This window comes from Lampris incognitus, chromosome 14 (genome assembly GCF_029633865.1).
Source record: "Lampris incognitus isolate fLamInc1 chromosome 14, fLamInc1.hap2, whole genome shotgun sequence".
In the NCBI taxonomy this organism is placed as follows: Eukaryota; Metazoa; Chordata; class Actinopteri; order Lampriformes; family Lampridae; genus Lampris; species Lampris incognitus.
The window spans coordinates 4,005,746-4,024,200 of record NC_079224.1 but is presented as its reverse complement, the minus strand read 5'-3'; the positions used below and the strand labels follow the sequence as shown (position 1 = coordinate 4,024,200).

The 18,455-nt window shown below is 48.6% G+C and overlaps 1 protein-coding gene across 1 annotated transcript in view; it reads right to left on the bottom strand.

Annotated features, from left to right (window-relative positions):
• Positions 1–18,455, bottom strand: part of dlgap1a (discs, large (Drosophila) homolog-associated protein 1a) — a 365,484-nt gene that overhangs the window by 92,023 nt on the left and 255,006 nt on the right. Inside the window, exons 7-8 of the mRNA XM_056293184.1 lie at positions 17,564–17,688; positions 14,442–14,567 (exon numbers count right to left, since the gene is read on the bottom strand). Of these exons, the coding sequence (XP_056149159.1) occupies positions 14,442–14,567; positions 17,564–17,688 (251 nt within the window). The remainder of the gene's footprint in view (positions 1–14,441; positions 14,568–17,563; positions 17,689–18,455) is intronic.

Genomic DNA, 18,455 nt, shown 5'->3' with positions numbered 1-18,455 from the left:
ACTGTACACCTACTTCCTATTAAATACATATGAAATACTTATCTTTTACACCTCTGTATACAGTAAGAAGACTGAACAAAAAGAATACATTAACAGATATGATATTTTCCCGTGACCTTATGCACTGCGTTACTGCTCAGAACTACACAAGTGTGACTTATTTTAAGGCCAGTTATAATCTGAGAGGTGAAGCAAAAAATAAGCATCACTGATAAAATGTGATGGTGGTGATAAATATATTGATGATTATTACACGGTATGTGATTAACATTTATCTGTGTAATAGTATACTATTACACGGTATGTGATTAACATTTGGTATGTGATTAACATCTCTCTGTGTAATAATATACTATTACATGGTATGTGATTAACATTTATCCGTGTAATAGTATAGGTATGTGATTAACATTTATCCGTGTAATAGTATACTGTGGGAGTGCAGGAATGAGGAGACGGAGAGATCGAGTTGAGTCAATTCCGTTTACTCGGCACACAAAACAACACCGATACAGCACAATCTCTCCTGGCAACCAGCTAACCAACCGCTAGGCTGCTGCAAACATGGCTCCACCCCGGAAACTCTAAGCTGTGCCTACGTCAGCACTCTGAATGTCCGCATTAAAGGAGCAGCAGCCCCTGGTGAATCTACCCTCAATTGTGTATCACCACACAGGCCCCCCCCCAGAATTCACCATCACGAAGAAATGCAACACAACAGTACTCAGCGAAACACAAACAGCCAATAGGCGAACAGTCCTCAGTGAAACAGTCAACGTCTCGGGGGGGAGACCAGGCAGCCAAAACGGCTGCCCTGAATGGGTATGAGGGCGGGGGCAGGGGCAGGGGACAGAGCCGGAGCCCTGACAGGGGCCGAGACTGTGCCAGGGGCCTGAGAAGGGGGGCGTCCACGCCATGAGGGCAGGGCCAGTTCGACTGGCCCACCCAGGTCCAAATGGGCAGACTTGAGACGGTCCACCGAGATCGGCTCCGGCTTGCCCCCCATGTCCACCACAAAGGTCTTAGGCCCCGCTTCCAGAAGGCGGAAGGGCCCATCGTAGAGGGGCTGCAGGGGGGTACAGTGGCTGTCATGGCGGATGACAATGTACCTGGCCAACAGCAGATCCTTGGGGATGTAGGACTGAGGGAGGCAGTGGTGAGATGTAGGAATCGGAGCCAAAGCCTTGGCACTGTCCCGGGCCACAGCTCGATGAGAAACTGCTGACCAGGGGGCCACAGCATCCGGGAGAAACTCACCCGGGACATGCAGCGGCTGGCCATAAACCAGCTCGGCAGACGAGGACTGGAGGTCTTCCTTGGGGGCAGAGCGAAGGCCGAGCATGACCCACGGGAGGCGATCAACCCAGTTGCTGTCCGTGAGGCTGGCACGAAGAGCGGCCTTCATAGACCGATGAAACCAATCACAAAGTCCGTTGCCCAGCACCCGATGAACGCCTGGGCCACCTCAGTAGACGTGGTCGATGACAGGGGAACAGCTTCCGGCCACCTAGTGGTCCTGTCCACCATGGTGAGGAGGTGAGTGAACCCGTGGGAGGGGGGCAGGGGGCCCACCAGGTCCACATTCACATGGTCAAAACGCCTCTCGGGCATCAGGAATGGCGCCAAGGGGACTTTGGTATGAAGTGTACTTTGGAACGCTGGCACGCCCCGCAGGAGTCAGCCCAGGCCTTGACGTCCTTCCTGAGGCCGGGCCAGACGAACTTGGCCCCCACCAGCTTAGTGGACGCCTTAACACCCGGGTGGGAAAGGCCATGGATAACGTCAAAAATATGGCGCCGCCAGCCAGTGGGCACCATGGGGCGGGGCTGGCCCATGGAAACGTCGCAGAGGAGTGTGGCGTTGGCGCTGTCAAACACCACATCCTCCCACCACAACCCCGTAGCAGCCGTCCGATAGGCCTGGATGTCTTTGTCTGCAGCCATGGCAGCGTAACCGAGTCCCAAGTGAACGGACCCTGCCAAGGCCCAGGAGAGGCCGTCAGCCTTAGAAACCATGTGCAGGGGGGAGGCCCACGGGCTGTCTGAGCGGCGCACAATGCCGAGGCGTTCCATGGTGGAAAACTCCTCCCTGGTGATCGCGAGCTTAGCAGAGTCGAGGCGCAGAGCATGTGCGTAGACCGGGGGGCCGTCGATGGCAATATGGTGTTCCACGCAGTGCTTGGCCACCGCTGATGAGAACGTAGGTGTGGTGAGGTCAGGGAACTCTGCCAGCAGTCGTTGATACGTGTCTCTGGCGGCGAGCATATTTGACAGGCCGAGCGTCCCTGCACCTCCCAGTGTGCACGGGTATGTAGCGAAAGAGACAGCATCGATCAAGCCACAGTTCGTAACATCCACCAGCAGCCTGAAGGCGCACAGGAGGTCCGCACCCAAGAGGGGAACCGACACTGCGGCCATAATGAAGTCCGAGCCGAAACGCCACCCGCCGAAACACACCTCCACATACCTGGTGCCGTAGGTACGTATGGGCGTGCCGTTCGCGGCATCCATCAGGGGGCCTTGACCGCCAGCCATGGTGTCCGCGGCCGATGCAGGCAGGATGCTACGCTGAGCGCCCGAATCGACCAGCAGCCGCCGGCCAGATGAGGCGTCCTTGATGAACAACAGCCTGCTGTTCTCGCCGGCGCTCATAGCTGCTATTGAGCGCTGGCCCTGGTTTTTCCCTGGACGCTGGCAGCGGGGGCGAGGTCTGTGTGGGGAGCATGCAGGAACGAACTGCTGCCGGTTGGCGAGGAAAATCCTGTCCGCTTCCGCACCCAGAGTGCGGTAGTCTTTGGTGGAGGAGAGGGGGGGCTGACTAGCGCTGTGCGCACAGGCGCTGGGAGCTGCCGGAGAAAAATATGGGTGAAAATGAAAGAGGGGTCCGGGGAGCCCAAAACGGCCAACATCTTCTCCAGCAGCTCAGAAGGTTTGCTATCGCCGAGTCCGTTGAGTGACAACAGGCGATCCGCCTTCTCCATCTCCGACAGCTCGAAGAGCTGCAAAAGGAAGCCTCGACGGCGCCGTATTTCCCCACAGCCGGGGGGCTTCCAGTAGCCCCATGGCTCGGGCCGTCGTCCGGGCATCCAACGCCGCCACCACATGGAAATACCTCGTACCGTCCCGCGTTATTCCTCCCAGCTCGAACTGGGCTTCAATGTGCTGAAACCATGGCCGGGGACGGTGCTGCCAAAACTCGGGCAACTTCACCGTCGCCGCTGAGATGCTAGCGCTAACATGAGCCATACCGTTAGCATCACTCGGAGCCGGAGCGGTGTCGTCATCGCTTTGGGTCGACATGTTGGTTGTCAACGTGCGGGGTCACCAATGTGGGGGTGCAGGAATGAGGAGACGGAGAGATCGAGTCGAGTCCATTCCGTTTACTCGCCACACAAAACGACACCGATACAGCACAATCTCCAACAGGAGCAGCAGCCCCTGGTGAAGCTACCCTCAATTGTGTGTCGCCACAATACTATTACACAGTATATGATTAACATTTATCTGTGTAATAGTATTGTAGAGGCTAAGCCCAGTGCTTTAAGCCACTGAGGCGCTACTGCTTGGGTTGACCTAATCAACGCACATTTCACACTACCACGTTTGTAAACAAAGTAGAATCGAACGATACAAACTGCTGTGCGAACACTTGGTCCATTTATTGTTCTTCGGCAATAATCCAGCAATAATCCATTGATTTTTTTAATATAAATTTATTTCCAGTTTTCCCCCTTATCCCACCTGATTAACCCAATGGCATATGGCCGGAATTCTTGTTGAATAACTCTCCTGGCTCACGTTTCCACAGGAAGGAGATAGTCGTAACACCAGCTTCCTTCAAACTCGTGTCGGCTGCTCTCGCTATTTTACACGCTGAAGCCTCGCATGGATTGCATCACCTTCTGGCCGCGAAGGAGGCGTATGGAGAATGCGTTCAGTTGCTTGGCTGCAGGCACCCGGGTGGGCCAGAGGGGTCGCTGGAGAACGACGAGTCCCCGAACACTACACCGATCTACACCCACTATCCCTCGGGTGAGGGTGGCCTAATGAATGCCTTACCCCGTGGACGCTCTGGCCGTGACCGGTTACAGCGAGTCTGGGATACGAACCTCCCAGCCACATGACGAGCGGGTTGCAAGAACGGCGGTTTATTCCGCTTGGCCATCAGAGCGGCCAATAATCCATTGAACATGTAAACGCTACACAAGTGTGGGAGTAGTGGTCAAAAACTGTTTGCCCTCCGTGCAGCAACACCTAACAAACAACAGGTGAGGTCCTACCTATGTGTTCCCCATAAAGTGGGAGGAGCAAACACCTTGACCCAATTAACCAGTTGGAGGAGCAACACATAGACCAAAAGGGACACCCTGAATTTGGCTCTTACAACACCGTCCCCTGATTGTTAGAGGCGTCAAGACACAACAATTCAAGACAAAAGAGGCCAAATTCACAACCCAAACAGGAGAATCAAATTAATATGATTAATCAACCTCTTGCGCCAAACACAACTTTGTTATGGGTCTTTTTACAATGTTAGTTTTGGTTTGTAGAGTGACAGAACACACCAGACCACCTTTATCTGGGAAAACCTCCAGCACTTTGCCAAGAGGCCAGGATCCAGGTGGGGCTGCAGGATCCATAATCACCACCACGTCCCCAATCTTCAGACTTCTTTTCCTTCCATTCCACTTCTGTCTCTCCTGTAGCAACGGCAAATATTCCTGGATCCATCGCTTCCAGAATAAATGTGAAAGGTATTCCATTTGCCTCCAACGTCGTTTCACATACATGTCGGATGAGACAAACAGCCCAGGTGGCATGGCTGGCTTGCCCTTCAGCAGGAGCAGATGGTTCGGTGTCAAAGGCTCCAAGTCGCTTGGATCATCAGACAGTTTGGTGAGTGGACGATCATTAAGAATGGATTCCACCTCCCACATGATCGTGTGGAGCCTGTCATCATCCACCACTTGCTGGTGCAGGACTGAGCTGAGGATGCGTCTTACTGAACGAATAAGGCGTTCCCATGCCCCGCCATGGTGCGAGCCCTCTGGTGGATTAAACTGCCACTCGATACCAGCTGAAGTAAGAGCTTCTTGGATGCGATCGATATCCAATGCAGAGAGAGCCTCCCTCAGCTCCCTTTCTGCACCATGGAAGTTGGTTCCATTGTCTGACTTCATGAGGACCACTTGACCTCTTCTACTTATGAACCTACGCAATGCATTTATGTAAGCGTCGGTCTCCAAAGAGCTTGCCACCTCCAAATGGACTGCTCTACTGACCAAGCAGGCAAAAATCACTCCATACCGCTTGTAGATGGTTCTGCCCTTCTTCACTTCCAGAGGTCCAAAGTAATCGACTCCGACGTTAGTAAACGGGGGGCGATCTGGGACGATTCGTTCTTTAGGAAGATCAGCCATCTTCTGCTCTACAGACCTTCCATGATGTCACCTGCAGAAACTGCATTTTGAGATCACACTCCTCACAGCTGAATTGGCACACGTAATCCAGAACTTCCTCCTCACTGCCAACAATGTGTGGCTTCGTCCACTGTGACCCAATAACTGGTGAGTATCTTTGAGGATGAGCTTGGAAATGTACTGATCCTTGGAGAGGATGAGCGGATGTTTATTCTCTGAGGGCATAGCTCCTTTGCTTAATCTTCCCCTGACTCTCAGGAGCCCATCTTCCACGACTGGATCCAGCTTGTAGATGGAACTCTGTCGGCTTACTGTTCCCTGAGACAGCAAAGAGTAAAGCTCGTCTTGAAACATCTGCTTCTGACAATAACGAACAATGACCAACTCAGCCTCCGACATCTCACTTGGTGCCAAGGATTTTGTCCTCTGTGTGCTCACGGCGTTTTGCCTTTCCACTCCATCTCCAAAGGCCTTCCTCCGACGACTGCATTCCAACAATATAGCTTTCAATCTGAGGAACCAGGCTACAGATACCTTGAGCTTTCTCCAGTCTGAGAAGTAGGTAAGAAGATGATCAGTGGCGCTGGATGGCTCACTACCAAAGACATTCACCAAGACATCCTTCTTGACCTCCGGATCATCTGACGTCACCTTGATGTCAATGCCATAACTGGCTGGCCACTCCTCAGGACCCCAGAGAAACTGCGGACCTTCGAGCCAACTGCGATCCTTGAGAAAGTCTAGCGCTCTTATTCCTCTGGATGCAATATCTGCTGGGTTCTCTTTGGTTCCCACGTGCCTCCATTGTGAAGGGTTCAAAACTTCTCTGATGGCAGTGACCCGATTCGCCACAAATGTGTGGAAGCGTTTGTCTTCATTCTTGATGTACTTTAAAACCGACGTACTATCGGTCCAAAATGAAGAGGTGTCAAGGTCAAGTTCCAGCTCTGCCCTTAGCATTACATCCACGCCAGGACGGCAGCTGATAGCTCCAGCCGTGGAACAGTCACGGTCTTCAAAGGCGTGACCCTGGCCTTTCCCAACAGGAAAGCAACATGCACCTTGTTTTTGTCATTTTTAAGCCTGAGGTAAGATACAACCCCGTAACCTTCTGTGATGGCATCAGCGAAGTGATGTAATTGACTCTGCAGTTGCTCACCGAAGTCCTTTGGTTTTACACATCAGTCTACCTTGAATAATGACAGCACCTCGATATCCTCCAGCCACTGTTTCCACTGCTTTTCAATATCGGGTGGCAATGCTTCATCCCAGCCCTGGCCTCTTCTGCACGGCTCCTGTTTCATCATCTTGGCAGACAGAGTAACTGGTGCCAACATACCTAGACGATCGTACACAGAGCTTGCTGTGGACAACATTCCGCGCCTGGTAAGAGGCTGCTGTTTCACCTCCATATTGAATTTGAAAACATCTGATTCGACACACCAGAGGAGGCCTAGAGCCCGCTCAATGGAAAACTTATCTCTGTCCAAATCGAGCTCCTTAAGATCCTTGGCCAACTGTTCATCTGCAATGGCCTGTAAAACTGTTCGACTGTTGCTGATCCACTTTTCTAGAACGAAGCCACCTCTCTTACAGAGAGCGCTGAGATCCTGAACCATTTGGATAGCCTCATTGTCTGAGCCCAGGCTCATCAGGCAGTTGTCCAGACATGTTGTCGTCGGCAGTTTTCCTCAGTGCATAACAAGCACAACTGGGAGACGACACAGCCCCGAACAGATACACAGTCATCCTGTACACCTCGAAGTCTCTGCTGAAGTCCCCTTCTGGCCACCAAAGAAATCGAAGGATATCTCTATCTTGCTCCATAACCTTCACCTGATGGTACATCGCCCTCACATCGCCCATAAAAGCGACAGGCTCCTGTCTGAACCGAAGCAGAACTCCAAGCAGCGAACTGGTGAGGTTGGGCCCTTGCAGTAGTTCTTGATTTAGAGAAATTCCTTGATACGTGGAGCTACAATCAAATACCACTCGTAGAGAAGCCTTTCTTGGATGGACAACACCATGATGTGGGATGTACCACATCTTTCCATTGCGTAACAACTGCTCCTGAGGTACCTGTTCTGCATACCCCTTGTCAATAACTCCCTTCATGTTGGTGGAGTATTCCTGGTGAAACTGTGGATCATTGACAAACCTCTTATTCAATCCAAGCATCCTCTGCTTGGCCACAGTAAAGTTATTTGGCAGGAGGACGTCAGGTTTCTTGAAGGGCAGCTTCAAACAGTACCTCCCTTCTTGCAGTGTTGCACAGCTCCTCATGATCTCCAGAAACTTTAGATCCTCTCTCGACGCCTGCTTTTCCTCAGACGGTACTTCATTGAAGTCGTGATCATACTGATTCTTCAGCATAAGCTCCAAGTTAGAAACTGAAATTCTATTCACCGCAACAGAAGGCAGTGCCATGTTATGGTTGCTGACATCCCCACTTCCATTCAGAGGACCATTGATGACCCATCCCAACACTGTTCTTATAGCGTACGGGCCATCTCCTTGGCTGTTAACGGTTTCCCAAGGCTCCAATAACCTGGGAGCGTTACTTCCAATTAACATGTCAACGTTAGCCTTTACAATGGGAATTGGGATCTTTGACAGATGTGGCCACTTTTTCACACCTTCAGCCACTACAACATTATCCGTAGTTGCCGACATCTTCCTCTGTGTGAGTGTTTCGGGGAGGGGATAGAAGTTATTTTCATTCAAAGCAGACACCTCCAGGCCAGCTAAGGAGTAAGCAGAAACAACCTTCTCCTGTCCCATGGTTGTCAAAAGGAAATTAGTTCTTTTTCCTGCCATGTTCAATTTCTGCATGAGATCTGAACAGAAAGTGGCCGAGCTTCCTGGATCCAAGAATGCGTAGGTCTGTATAACTCTACTTCCCCTTGTGGCCTTGACCTGAACTGGAACGATGGGAAGAATACAACGGTCTTTTCCGTCCGCTGTTTGAGCACATATCTCAGAAGGAGACGTCACAACTGCAGCTGATGGTAGAGAGACTGATGCTCCACCTGCTGGTGGGGAGGCAGGTGATGGTGGAGAGGCTGATGCTCCAACTGCTGATTTCTCCGTATTAGTCTTGTTGATGTGAAGCACAGTGGGATGTTGCTGTTCACAGACAGCACAGACCAAGCGTTTACTGCAGTCGAGGCTTACATGTCCAGTGCCTAAGCATCCAAAGCAAATGCCCTTCTCCTTTAAAAGGCTGATTTTATCTTTGTGCCTTTTACCTTTAAATTGTTGGCATTTCTCAAGAGGATGAGCGCGTGAACAGCAGTGGCAAGATGGCGTGCCTTGCTTCATTGAGCTATTGGTTGGTGGCTCGTCTTCACCAGAATCCTTCTGTGTCACAGTAGTAGCAAAGCTACTGCCTTTGTACTTTGACTGTGTTGGCTGTACAATAAACTTGTTGGAAACGGCACTTGATGATGATACACCGTCAATATCACCAAGGATGGGGTCAGACAGCATTTTCACATGCTTCTCCAGGAACCTGACCAGGTGCTCAAAATCAGCTCTTTCTTGAGAACTTTTCATTATGTCATAAGCTTTATTTCTCCACCTCTCTCTTGGCTTATATGAAAGTTTTGAAATGACAATCCTCATGTTAGTTGGCAAATCCAACTCCTGCATGTACTCAAGTTCTCCCATCACATTGCAACATCCCCGTAAGAACAAAGCATAAGCCTGCAAGGCTTTGACATCCTCAGATTGTATTGTTGGCCAAGCTAGTGCCTTTGGTATATAAGCAGTAGCAATCCTGTACTTGTTTCCAAAGTGTTCCTCAAGAAGGCATTTTGGCTGGCTGTAGCCCCGCTCAGGAGCCATGTGCTGACAGCTTTGAACCAATTCCTTTGGCTGTCCTCTGGTAAACTGCTCCAGATAATACAAACAATCAGTTTCACTAGCTTTGTCCTCCACAAGTTGCTCAAATGCTCTAATGAAGGCTTGATACTGTAATGGGTCTCCTTCAAATACAGGAATGTCTCGTGTGGGCAGCGACAACATCCTCTGCTGGTAGACCAGAGAGGCTGTGATTTCATTTTGTTTATGCATAATGGTGATGATATTGTCAGGTGGTAGCCCTACTGGTGCATTTTGGGTTTGTTGGTCTACAGTGCATCCGGAAAGTATTCACACCCCTTCACTTTCCCTACATTTTGTTATGTTACCGCCTTATTCCAAAATGGATTAAATTCCTTTTTTTCCCATCAATCTACATACAATACCCCATAATGACATAGTGAAAAAGGTTTTGTAGAAATTTTTGCAAATTTATTAAAAATAAAAAACTGAAATATTGCATGTACATAAGTATTCACACCCTTTACTCAGTACTTGGTTGAGGCGCCCTTGGCAGCGATTGCAGCCTCAAGTCTTCTTGGGTATGAAGCTACAAGCTTGGCACACCTATATTTGGGGTATTTCTCCCATTCTTCTCTGCAGATCCTCTCGAGCTCTGTAAGGTTAGATGGAGAGTGTCACTGCACAACTATTTTCAGGTCTTTCCAGAGATGTTCAATTGGGTTCAAGTCTGGGCTCTGGCTGAGCCACTCAAGGACATTGACAGACTTGTCCCGAAGCCACTCCTTCGTTGTCTTGGCTGTGTGCTTAGGGTCGTTGTCGTGTTGAAAGGTAAACCTTCGCCCCAGTCTGAGGTCCTGAGCGCTCTGGAGCAGGTTTTCATCAAGGATCTCTCTGTACTTTGTTCCATTCATATTTCCCTCGATCCTGACTAGTCTCCCAGTTCCTGCCGCTGAAGAACATCCCCACAGCATGATGCTGCCACCACCATGCTTCACTGCAGGGATGGTATTAGAAAGGTGATGAGAGGTTTCCTCCAGACGTGATGTGTGGCATTCAGGCAAAAGAGTTCAATCTTGGTTTCATCAGACCAGAGAATCTTGTTTCTCACAGTCTGAGAGTCCTTTAAGTGCTTTCTGGCAAACCCCAAGCGGGCTGTCATGTGCCTTTTACTGAGCAGAGGCTTCCGTCTGGCCACTCTACCATAAAGGCCTGATTGGTGGAGTGCTGCAGAGATGGTTGTCCTTCTGGAAGGTTCTCCCATCTCCACAGAGGAATGCTGGAGCTCTGTCAGAGTGACCATCGGGTTCTTGGTCACCTCCCTGACCAAGGCCCTTCTCCCCCGATTGCTCAGTTTGGCAGGGTGACCAGCTCTAGGAAGAGTCCTGGTGGATCCAAACTTCTTCCATTTACAAATGATGGAGACCACTGTGCTCTTCGGGACCTTCAAAGCTGGAGAATTTTTTTTGTACCCTTCCCCAGATCTGTGCCTCGATACGATCCTGTCTCGGAGGTCCACAGACAATTCCTTTGACTTCATGGCTTGGTTTCTGCTCTGACATGCACTGTCAACAGTGGGACCTTATATAGACAGGTGTGTGCCTTTCCAAATCACGTCCGATCAATTGATTTTACTACAGGTGGACTCCAATCAAGATGTAGAAACATCTCAAGGATGATCAGTGGAAACAGGATGAACCTGAGCTCAATTTTGTGTGTCATAGCAAAGGGTGTGAATGCTTATGTACATGCAATATTTCAGTTTTTTATTTTTAATAAATTTGCAAAATGTTCTACAAAACCTTTTTTCACTTTGTCATTATGGGGTATTGTGTGTAGATTGATGAGAAAAAAAAGGAATTTAATCCGTTTTGGAATAAGGCTGTAACATAACAAAATGTGGGGAAAGTGAAGGGGTGTGAATACTTTCCGGATGCACTGTACATACTGATTGTTTTTTTTTTATTTGGCCACGCAGTCATACTAGGGGGAGCATACGTCCATGCTCCTGTTGCTTGTTTCATTGGAAACAAGACGTTTTTCTTTGGCCTACAATCCACTGCTGGTGGTGGCAGTGACCAATCCCGTGTCTTTGGCCTACAATCCATTGCTGGTGGTAAGCGTGCCAGTGAGCAATCCTGTGGCTGCGAGGTCTGCGCAACAGGCCTATATGGCTTGACAGTAGGGTCAAGGGTGTAAGTGGGTTTCATTTTCCTCTTTTCCTTTTCACAATAAGCGTTCATGCCATTAGAGGAGACTCGAGAACCACCTGCTTCCAAGACACTCAGCTTAGCAGTAGTTACTGCAAGCTCCACTTCCAATTCCATCAGTTGCTTTTTCCTCTTTAATTGTTGCTCCTGTTGTGCAGCTCCTTTAAGGCTGCCATGCGTGCAAGAAGTGCAGCCTTCTCTGATGCTGCTTTCATTACTGATGAAGTATTTGACCTGTTGGTGTCACTTTTGTTTGAGAGACGAATATTGGACACACTGTCCTCTGGATTAATTTCATTTTCATCACCATTAAATTCACCTTTGTCACAGTTAAGTTCACCTTGATTTTCAACATTGTGATCATTTTATCAGAACCATATTGTATCTTGTTTTTCAACGACAATTCTATTTTACTGAAAAATTCATCATTGAACAACATTTTGGCCTGAAACCACACTTCATATTTCTCATGTTCTGCTGGTGGCAATAAAGACATTAAAGAATCATGTGTACACCTTATGTCGTCACAACATTCAATAAATTCATCAAAAGCTTGTTGCACCTGTGAAACATTGCCATTTGACAGTAAACCTTGTATGATGTGTCTAAGATTACAAGCTTTACTTAGATTTGATTTTCTATCTTTTTGCAATCTGTCCAACTTATTACACAAGGCTTTGGGGGTAAGTGTAATCACCCGTTTGGGCCCGATAACGTCATCGGTACTGTTTGTTGTACCAGACGCAACTGGCTCATTTGCGTCCGCGAGCAGAGGCTTGTCCATGCCTCCACTCGCGCTCGTAGTGACGGTCAACAGTTCGCAACAAACACCGCGAAAGTTTGTTTATCCGCTTCGCGACCGATGCGTCGGAATTACGCAATATTGTGTGTGTAGAGGAGCTCAATCAGGAGTCGTGACAACTTTCTCTTTCGGCTACACAACGTGCACCATTTATTCCTTCACCATAACAACAACAACAAAAACCCGCGCAGCGGAAGTGTGTCACTGTGAACACGAACCGAGAAAGCAGCAGCTGTAAAGCAACGTTCCTACCAGCTCAATAAGGGGAGTTATGTATCCCCATAACCACTACACGTGCACACATACTACACATGGCCAAACGTTGGTAGCGCGCTACACATACCTCCCCAATGATGAAGATGATCCTGATGATGATGACCCGGTCACCGGCTCCTTCTCGTCCACGGCCCGTTCTGTTGTGTCCGAAACCGCAGGGCCGAGTGCGGTCAGCCGGTGAGCGGATGAGAAGCGGCCGGCAGGTAGGAGGATATTCCACTCCGACGCACGGCTCTCTGTTCCGGCTACGGCGCTCCACTGCCGGCCAGCATCGCGGACACTTGACACGCCGTGGGTTTGTCTTCAGCCAGCTTCTTTGGCAGCGTTTTCGACGTGCTGTGGAGGCTAAGCCCAGTGCTCTAAGCCAGCGTTTCTCAAACCTCTCCTGGCGGGCCACTTGTCCTGCATGTTTTAGATCTCTCCCTGCTCCAACACAGCGGATTTAAATGATCAGGTTTGTTATTAGGCAGCTTCGGGAGCTCATAACGAGTTGATCATTTGAATCAGCTGTGTTGGAGCAGGGAGAGATCTAAAACATGCAGGACAAGTGGCCCGCCAGGAGAGGTTTGAGAAACGCTGCTCTAAGCCACCGAGGCGCTGCTGCTGCTCCGGTTGACCCAATCGACGCACATTTCACACTACCACGTTTGTAAACGAGGTAGAATGGGACGATCCAAACTGCTGCGCGAACACTTGGTCCATGTGTTGCTCTTCGCCAATAAGCCACCGCACATGTAAACGCTACACAAGTGTGGGAGTAGTGGTGGAAAACTGTTCGCCCTCCGTGCAGCAACACCTACCAAACAACAGGTGAGGTCCTACCTATGTGTTCCCCATGAAGTGGGAGGAGCAACGCCTTGAGCCAATTAACCAACTGGAGGAGCAACACATACACCCAAAGGGACACCCTGAATTTGGCTCTTACAAGTACACTATTACACAGTATACATGATTAACATTTATATGATTAACATTTATCTGTGTAATAGTATACTATGACACGGTATGTGATTAACATTTATCTGTGTCATAGTACACTATTACACGGTATGTGATTAAAATGTATCTGTATAATAGTATACTATTACACGGTATGTGATTTAGTGTGTAATAGTATACTATTACACGGTATGTGATTTAGTGTGTAATAGTATACTATTACACGGTATGTGATTTAGAGTGTAATAGTATACTATTACACGGTATGTGATTTAGTGTGTAATAGTATACTATTACACGGTATGTGATTTAGTGTCTAATAGTGTACTATTACACGGTATGTGATTTAGTGTGTGATAGTGATGGCATCATGGCAGCCCGTTACCTGATTGCAGTAAATGATTTATATTTTAGCAGTGAGGTAAGGTAAGTGTTTAGTAACACAACACTAGACAATTAGGCAAAAATAATGTACCATTGTCAGTAAAGTCAGGGCAGTAATTCAGTCCAGAGCAGCCAGAAGGAAACATGGGTAGCACAGAAAAGAAGCCATGCTGTCCTGTTCTGGTCTGGTTTGGTCTGGTCTGGTCTGGTCTGGTCTGGTTTGGCAGAACCATGCATCCTTCTAGCAGCTCCTACTCTCACAATTTCTTCTGACCCATAATCCCTCTATGGGTGTGGCCCTACCCCCCCAAAAAATGTTCTACAGGGGCGTCCGGGTGGAATGGCAGTCTATCCCATTGCGTACCAACACAGGGATCGGCGGTTCGAATCCCTGTGTTACCTCCGGCTCATTGGGAAGTCCCTGCATACTTAACTGGCCATGCTCTCCATCTAGTAGCAGTTGGAGAACATTGTGTACAAGTGGAAAACATTGTGTACAAGTGGAGAACATTGTGTACAAGTGCCGAGCTGCTCAGTTTGCAGGATGTGTGTTGGGACTGTGTTGAAAAATGTCAATGTGAACACCAACCTGTGCGTTGGCAGCCTCGATGGCAGCTGTCAGGGCCTTCATGCTGTCGATGCTCTCTGTGGAGTTGCTGAGCCCTGACTGGAGGGTCATGTCACCTCTGGGCCCCTCTCCTTCCATGTACGCATCCTGCCGGGTTCCAGAAAGGGTGAGACATTGTTGAAAAGTGCTGGCAATGCTGTGAAACTAACAACACTATTACGGCCTCGATGAACGGTGACATCCGGGGGAAAATAAACCTGTAATAATAACCGGTGATTAATGGTCTTATTTTAATAATTAATAGTCTTATTTTATATACACTGCTCAAAAAAATAAAGGGAACACCTAAAAACACAATATAGACCTCAATGAATGAAATATTTCAGCTGAAAATCTTTATTTATTAGACAGAGGAATGTGTTTAGAGCAAAATAACCTAAGAATGATCAATGGAAATCAAAATCATTAGCCCATTAAGGTCTGGATTCAGAATCATACTCAAAATCAAAGTGGAAAATGAGAACATAGGCTGATCCAACTTCTGTGGAAATTCTTCAAGACGATTCAAAATGAGGCTCAGTAGTGTGCGTGGCCTCCACGTGCCTGTATGCACTCCCTACAACGTCTGGGCATGCTCCTGATGAGACGACGGATGGTCTCCTGAGGGATCTCCTCCCAGACCTGGATCAGGGCATCGGTCAACTCCTGGACAGTCTGTGGTGCGACATCACGTTGGCGGATGGTACGAGACATGATGTCCCAGAGGTGCTCGATTGGATTCAGGTCTGGGGAACGTGCAGGCCGGTCCATAGCATCAATGCCCTCGACATACAGGAACTGCTGACACACTCTGGCCACATGAGGACGAGCATTGTCATGCATGAGCAGGAACCCAGGGCCCACTGCACCAGCATATGGTCTGACAATGGGTCTGAGGATCTCATCCCGGTACCTAATGGCAGTCATGGTACCTCTGGCTAGCACGTAGAGGTCTGTGCGGCCCTCCAAGGATATGCCTCCCCAGACCATCACTGACCCACCGCCAAACCGGTCATGCTGGAGGATGTTGCAGGCAGCAGAACGTTCTCCACAGCATCTCCAGACTCTTTCACGTCTGTCACATGTGTTCAGTGTGAACCTGCTCTCATCTGTGAAGAGCACAGGGCGCCAATGGCGAATCTGCCAACCAAGATGTTCTCTGGCAAAGGTCAATCGGGCTGCACGGTGTTGGGCTGTGAGCACAGGCCCCAATTGTGGACGTCGGGCCCTCATACCATCCTCATGCATTCTGTTTCTCACTGTTTGAGCAGAAACCTGCACATTAGTGGCCTGTTGAAGGTCGTTTTGTAGGGCTTCGGCAGTGCTCCTCCTGTTCCTCCTTGCACAAAGGACCACATAGCGGTCCTGCTGCGGGGTTGTTGTCCTCCTGCGGCCCCCTCCACGTCTCCTGGTGTACTGGCCTGTCTCCTGGTACCTCCTCCATGCTCTGGACACTGTGCTGGGAGACACATCAAATCTTCTTGCCACAGCACGCATTGATGTGCCATCCTGGATGAGCTGCACTACCTGAGCAACTTCTGTAGGTTGCAGATACCGCCTCATGCCACCTCTAGTGGTGAGGGCACTAGCAAAATGAAAAACTAACCAAAGATCGGCCAGAAAAGATGAGGACAGGCAAATGGTCTGTGGCCACCACCTGCAAATCCATTCCTTTTATAGGGGTTGTCTTGCAAATTGTCTAATTTCCACCTGGTGGAAATTAGACAATTTACCAACAGGTGAAATTGATTCACAAATCAGTGTTGCTTCCTAACTGGACAGGTTGATATCTCAAAAGTGTGATTGACTTGGAGCTACATTGCATTGCTTATGTGTTCCCTTTATTTTTTTGAGCAGTGTATATATATATATATATATATATATATATATATATATATATATATATATAAATTGCAAGTCATCCATCCAGAGCAAATGTGTTTTCATTCAACATGTGTGAAAGCTGGTGGAACACTTAGAAATATAAGAAATGGGGGCGTCTGGGTGGCATGGCGGTCTTTTCCATTGCCCACCAACACAGGGATCGCTGGTTTGAATCCCTGTGTTACCTCTGGCTTGTTCAGGCATCCCTACAGACACAGTTGGCCGTGTCTGCGGTGCGAAGCCAGATGTGGGTATGTGTCCTGGTCGCCGCACTAGCGCCTCCTCTGGTCGGTCGGGGGACTTGTTTGGGAGGGAGGGGGAACTGGGGGGGAATAGTGTGATCCTCCCACGTGCTACGTCCCCCTGGTGAAAGTTCTCACTGTCAAATGAAAAGAAGCGGCTGGCGACTCAACCATTAAAGTGTTTGTTTAGATGGATTAGGTTGCACAAGACGTCATGTAACGAGACCAGGGACAACACAAGTGAAGTGACATGAGGTTAAGTCAACACAAGAAGCTCAGCTAGCAGTGTGCTGCAGTGAAGAAGAGCTCAGATACCTGTAATATAAGAAGCTCAGCTAGCAGCGTGCTTCAGTGAAGAAGAGCTCAGATACCTGTAATATAAGAAGCTCAGCTAGCAGCGTGCTGCAGTGAAGAAGAGCTCAGATACCTGTAATATAAGAAGCTCAGCTAGCAGCGTGCTGCAGTGAAGAAGAGCTCAGATACCTGTAATATAAGAAGCTCAGCTAGCAGCATGCTGCAGTGAAGAAGAGCTCAGATACCTGTAATATAAGAAGCTCAGCTAGCAGCGTGCTGCAGTGAAGAAGAGCTCAGATACCTGTAATATAAGAAGCTCAGTTAGCAGCGTGCTGCAGTGAAGAAGAGCTCAGATACCTGTAATATAAGCTCAGCTAGCAGCGTGCTGCAGTGAAGAAGAGCTCAGATACCTGTAATATAAGAAGCTCAGTTAGCAGTGTGCTGCAGTGAAGAGCTCAGATACCTGTAATATAAGAAGCTCAGCTAGCAGCGTGCTGCAGTGAAGAAGAGCTCAGATACCTGTAATATAAGAAGCTCAGTTAGCAGTGTGCTGCAGTGAAGAGCTCAGATACCTGTAATATAAGAAGCTCAGTTAGCAGCGTGCTGCAGTGAAGAAGAGCTCAGATACCTGTAATATAAGAAGCTCAGTTAGCAGCATGCTGCAGTGAAGAAGAGCTCAGATACCTGTGCAGACTCTGTGCTGCTCTGGGCGGTGATAGAGATGTATGGCTTGGAGGCTGTTGAGCAGGTTGAAGTTCGGGGTGGCACTGGAGGAGGAGTCTTCTTATAGGTGGTAATACAAGATGACACTATAGAGAATGGAGTGAGAAGGCAAGCATGACAGAGAAAGGGAGAAAAAGGAGTAAAAAAATAAAGGAGAGGGACAAATATACTGGGCAGTACCAACACCTTCCCTAGTCAGCTGATCGGAGTATCCCCCAGTGATATCAAAGCCCATTTTCTGTCTCAACATTCTGAAAGCCTGCTGACCAACTGTGGTTCAATTCTGAAATTCCTCACGACACTCATCAACAAGACAACTTGCCAAAGTTCTAGAGAAAGTCGTGGCCTCACAACTCCACTTACATCTTTCAGAAAATCAACTTTATGAAGCCCTCCAATCCAGTTTCCTGCCTGCACACAGCATGGAAAGGGCCCTGTTAAAGGTCGTCAATGACCTGTTGATGACAGCCAACTCCGGCTCAGCCAGCATCCTGGTCCTACTCAATCTGAGCACAGCATTCGACACTGTGGACCAAAGAATCCTCCTCAACCAACTCGGAGACCTACACCATGGTCATAGACACAGCCCTGAATTGGTTCACTTCTTACCCCACCAAACAGATATCCTTCTTCTTCTTTTTTTTTTGCATCTGTGGGTGCGTCATTCATTCATATGCTGATTGTGGGTATTTTCTTATTTTTTGTTATTGTTTTCATCATTATTTGTATGTTTGGGCTGATCCATAAATATTGTATTAAGACTGTACTTAATGCTGTACAAGTCAAATATTCAAATATTCTCCAGATTCCTGGGTTCCACCAAACAACTGTGATGATAATGATAAGGATTTTA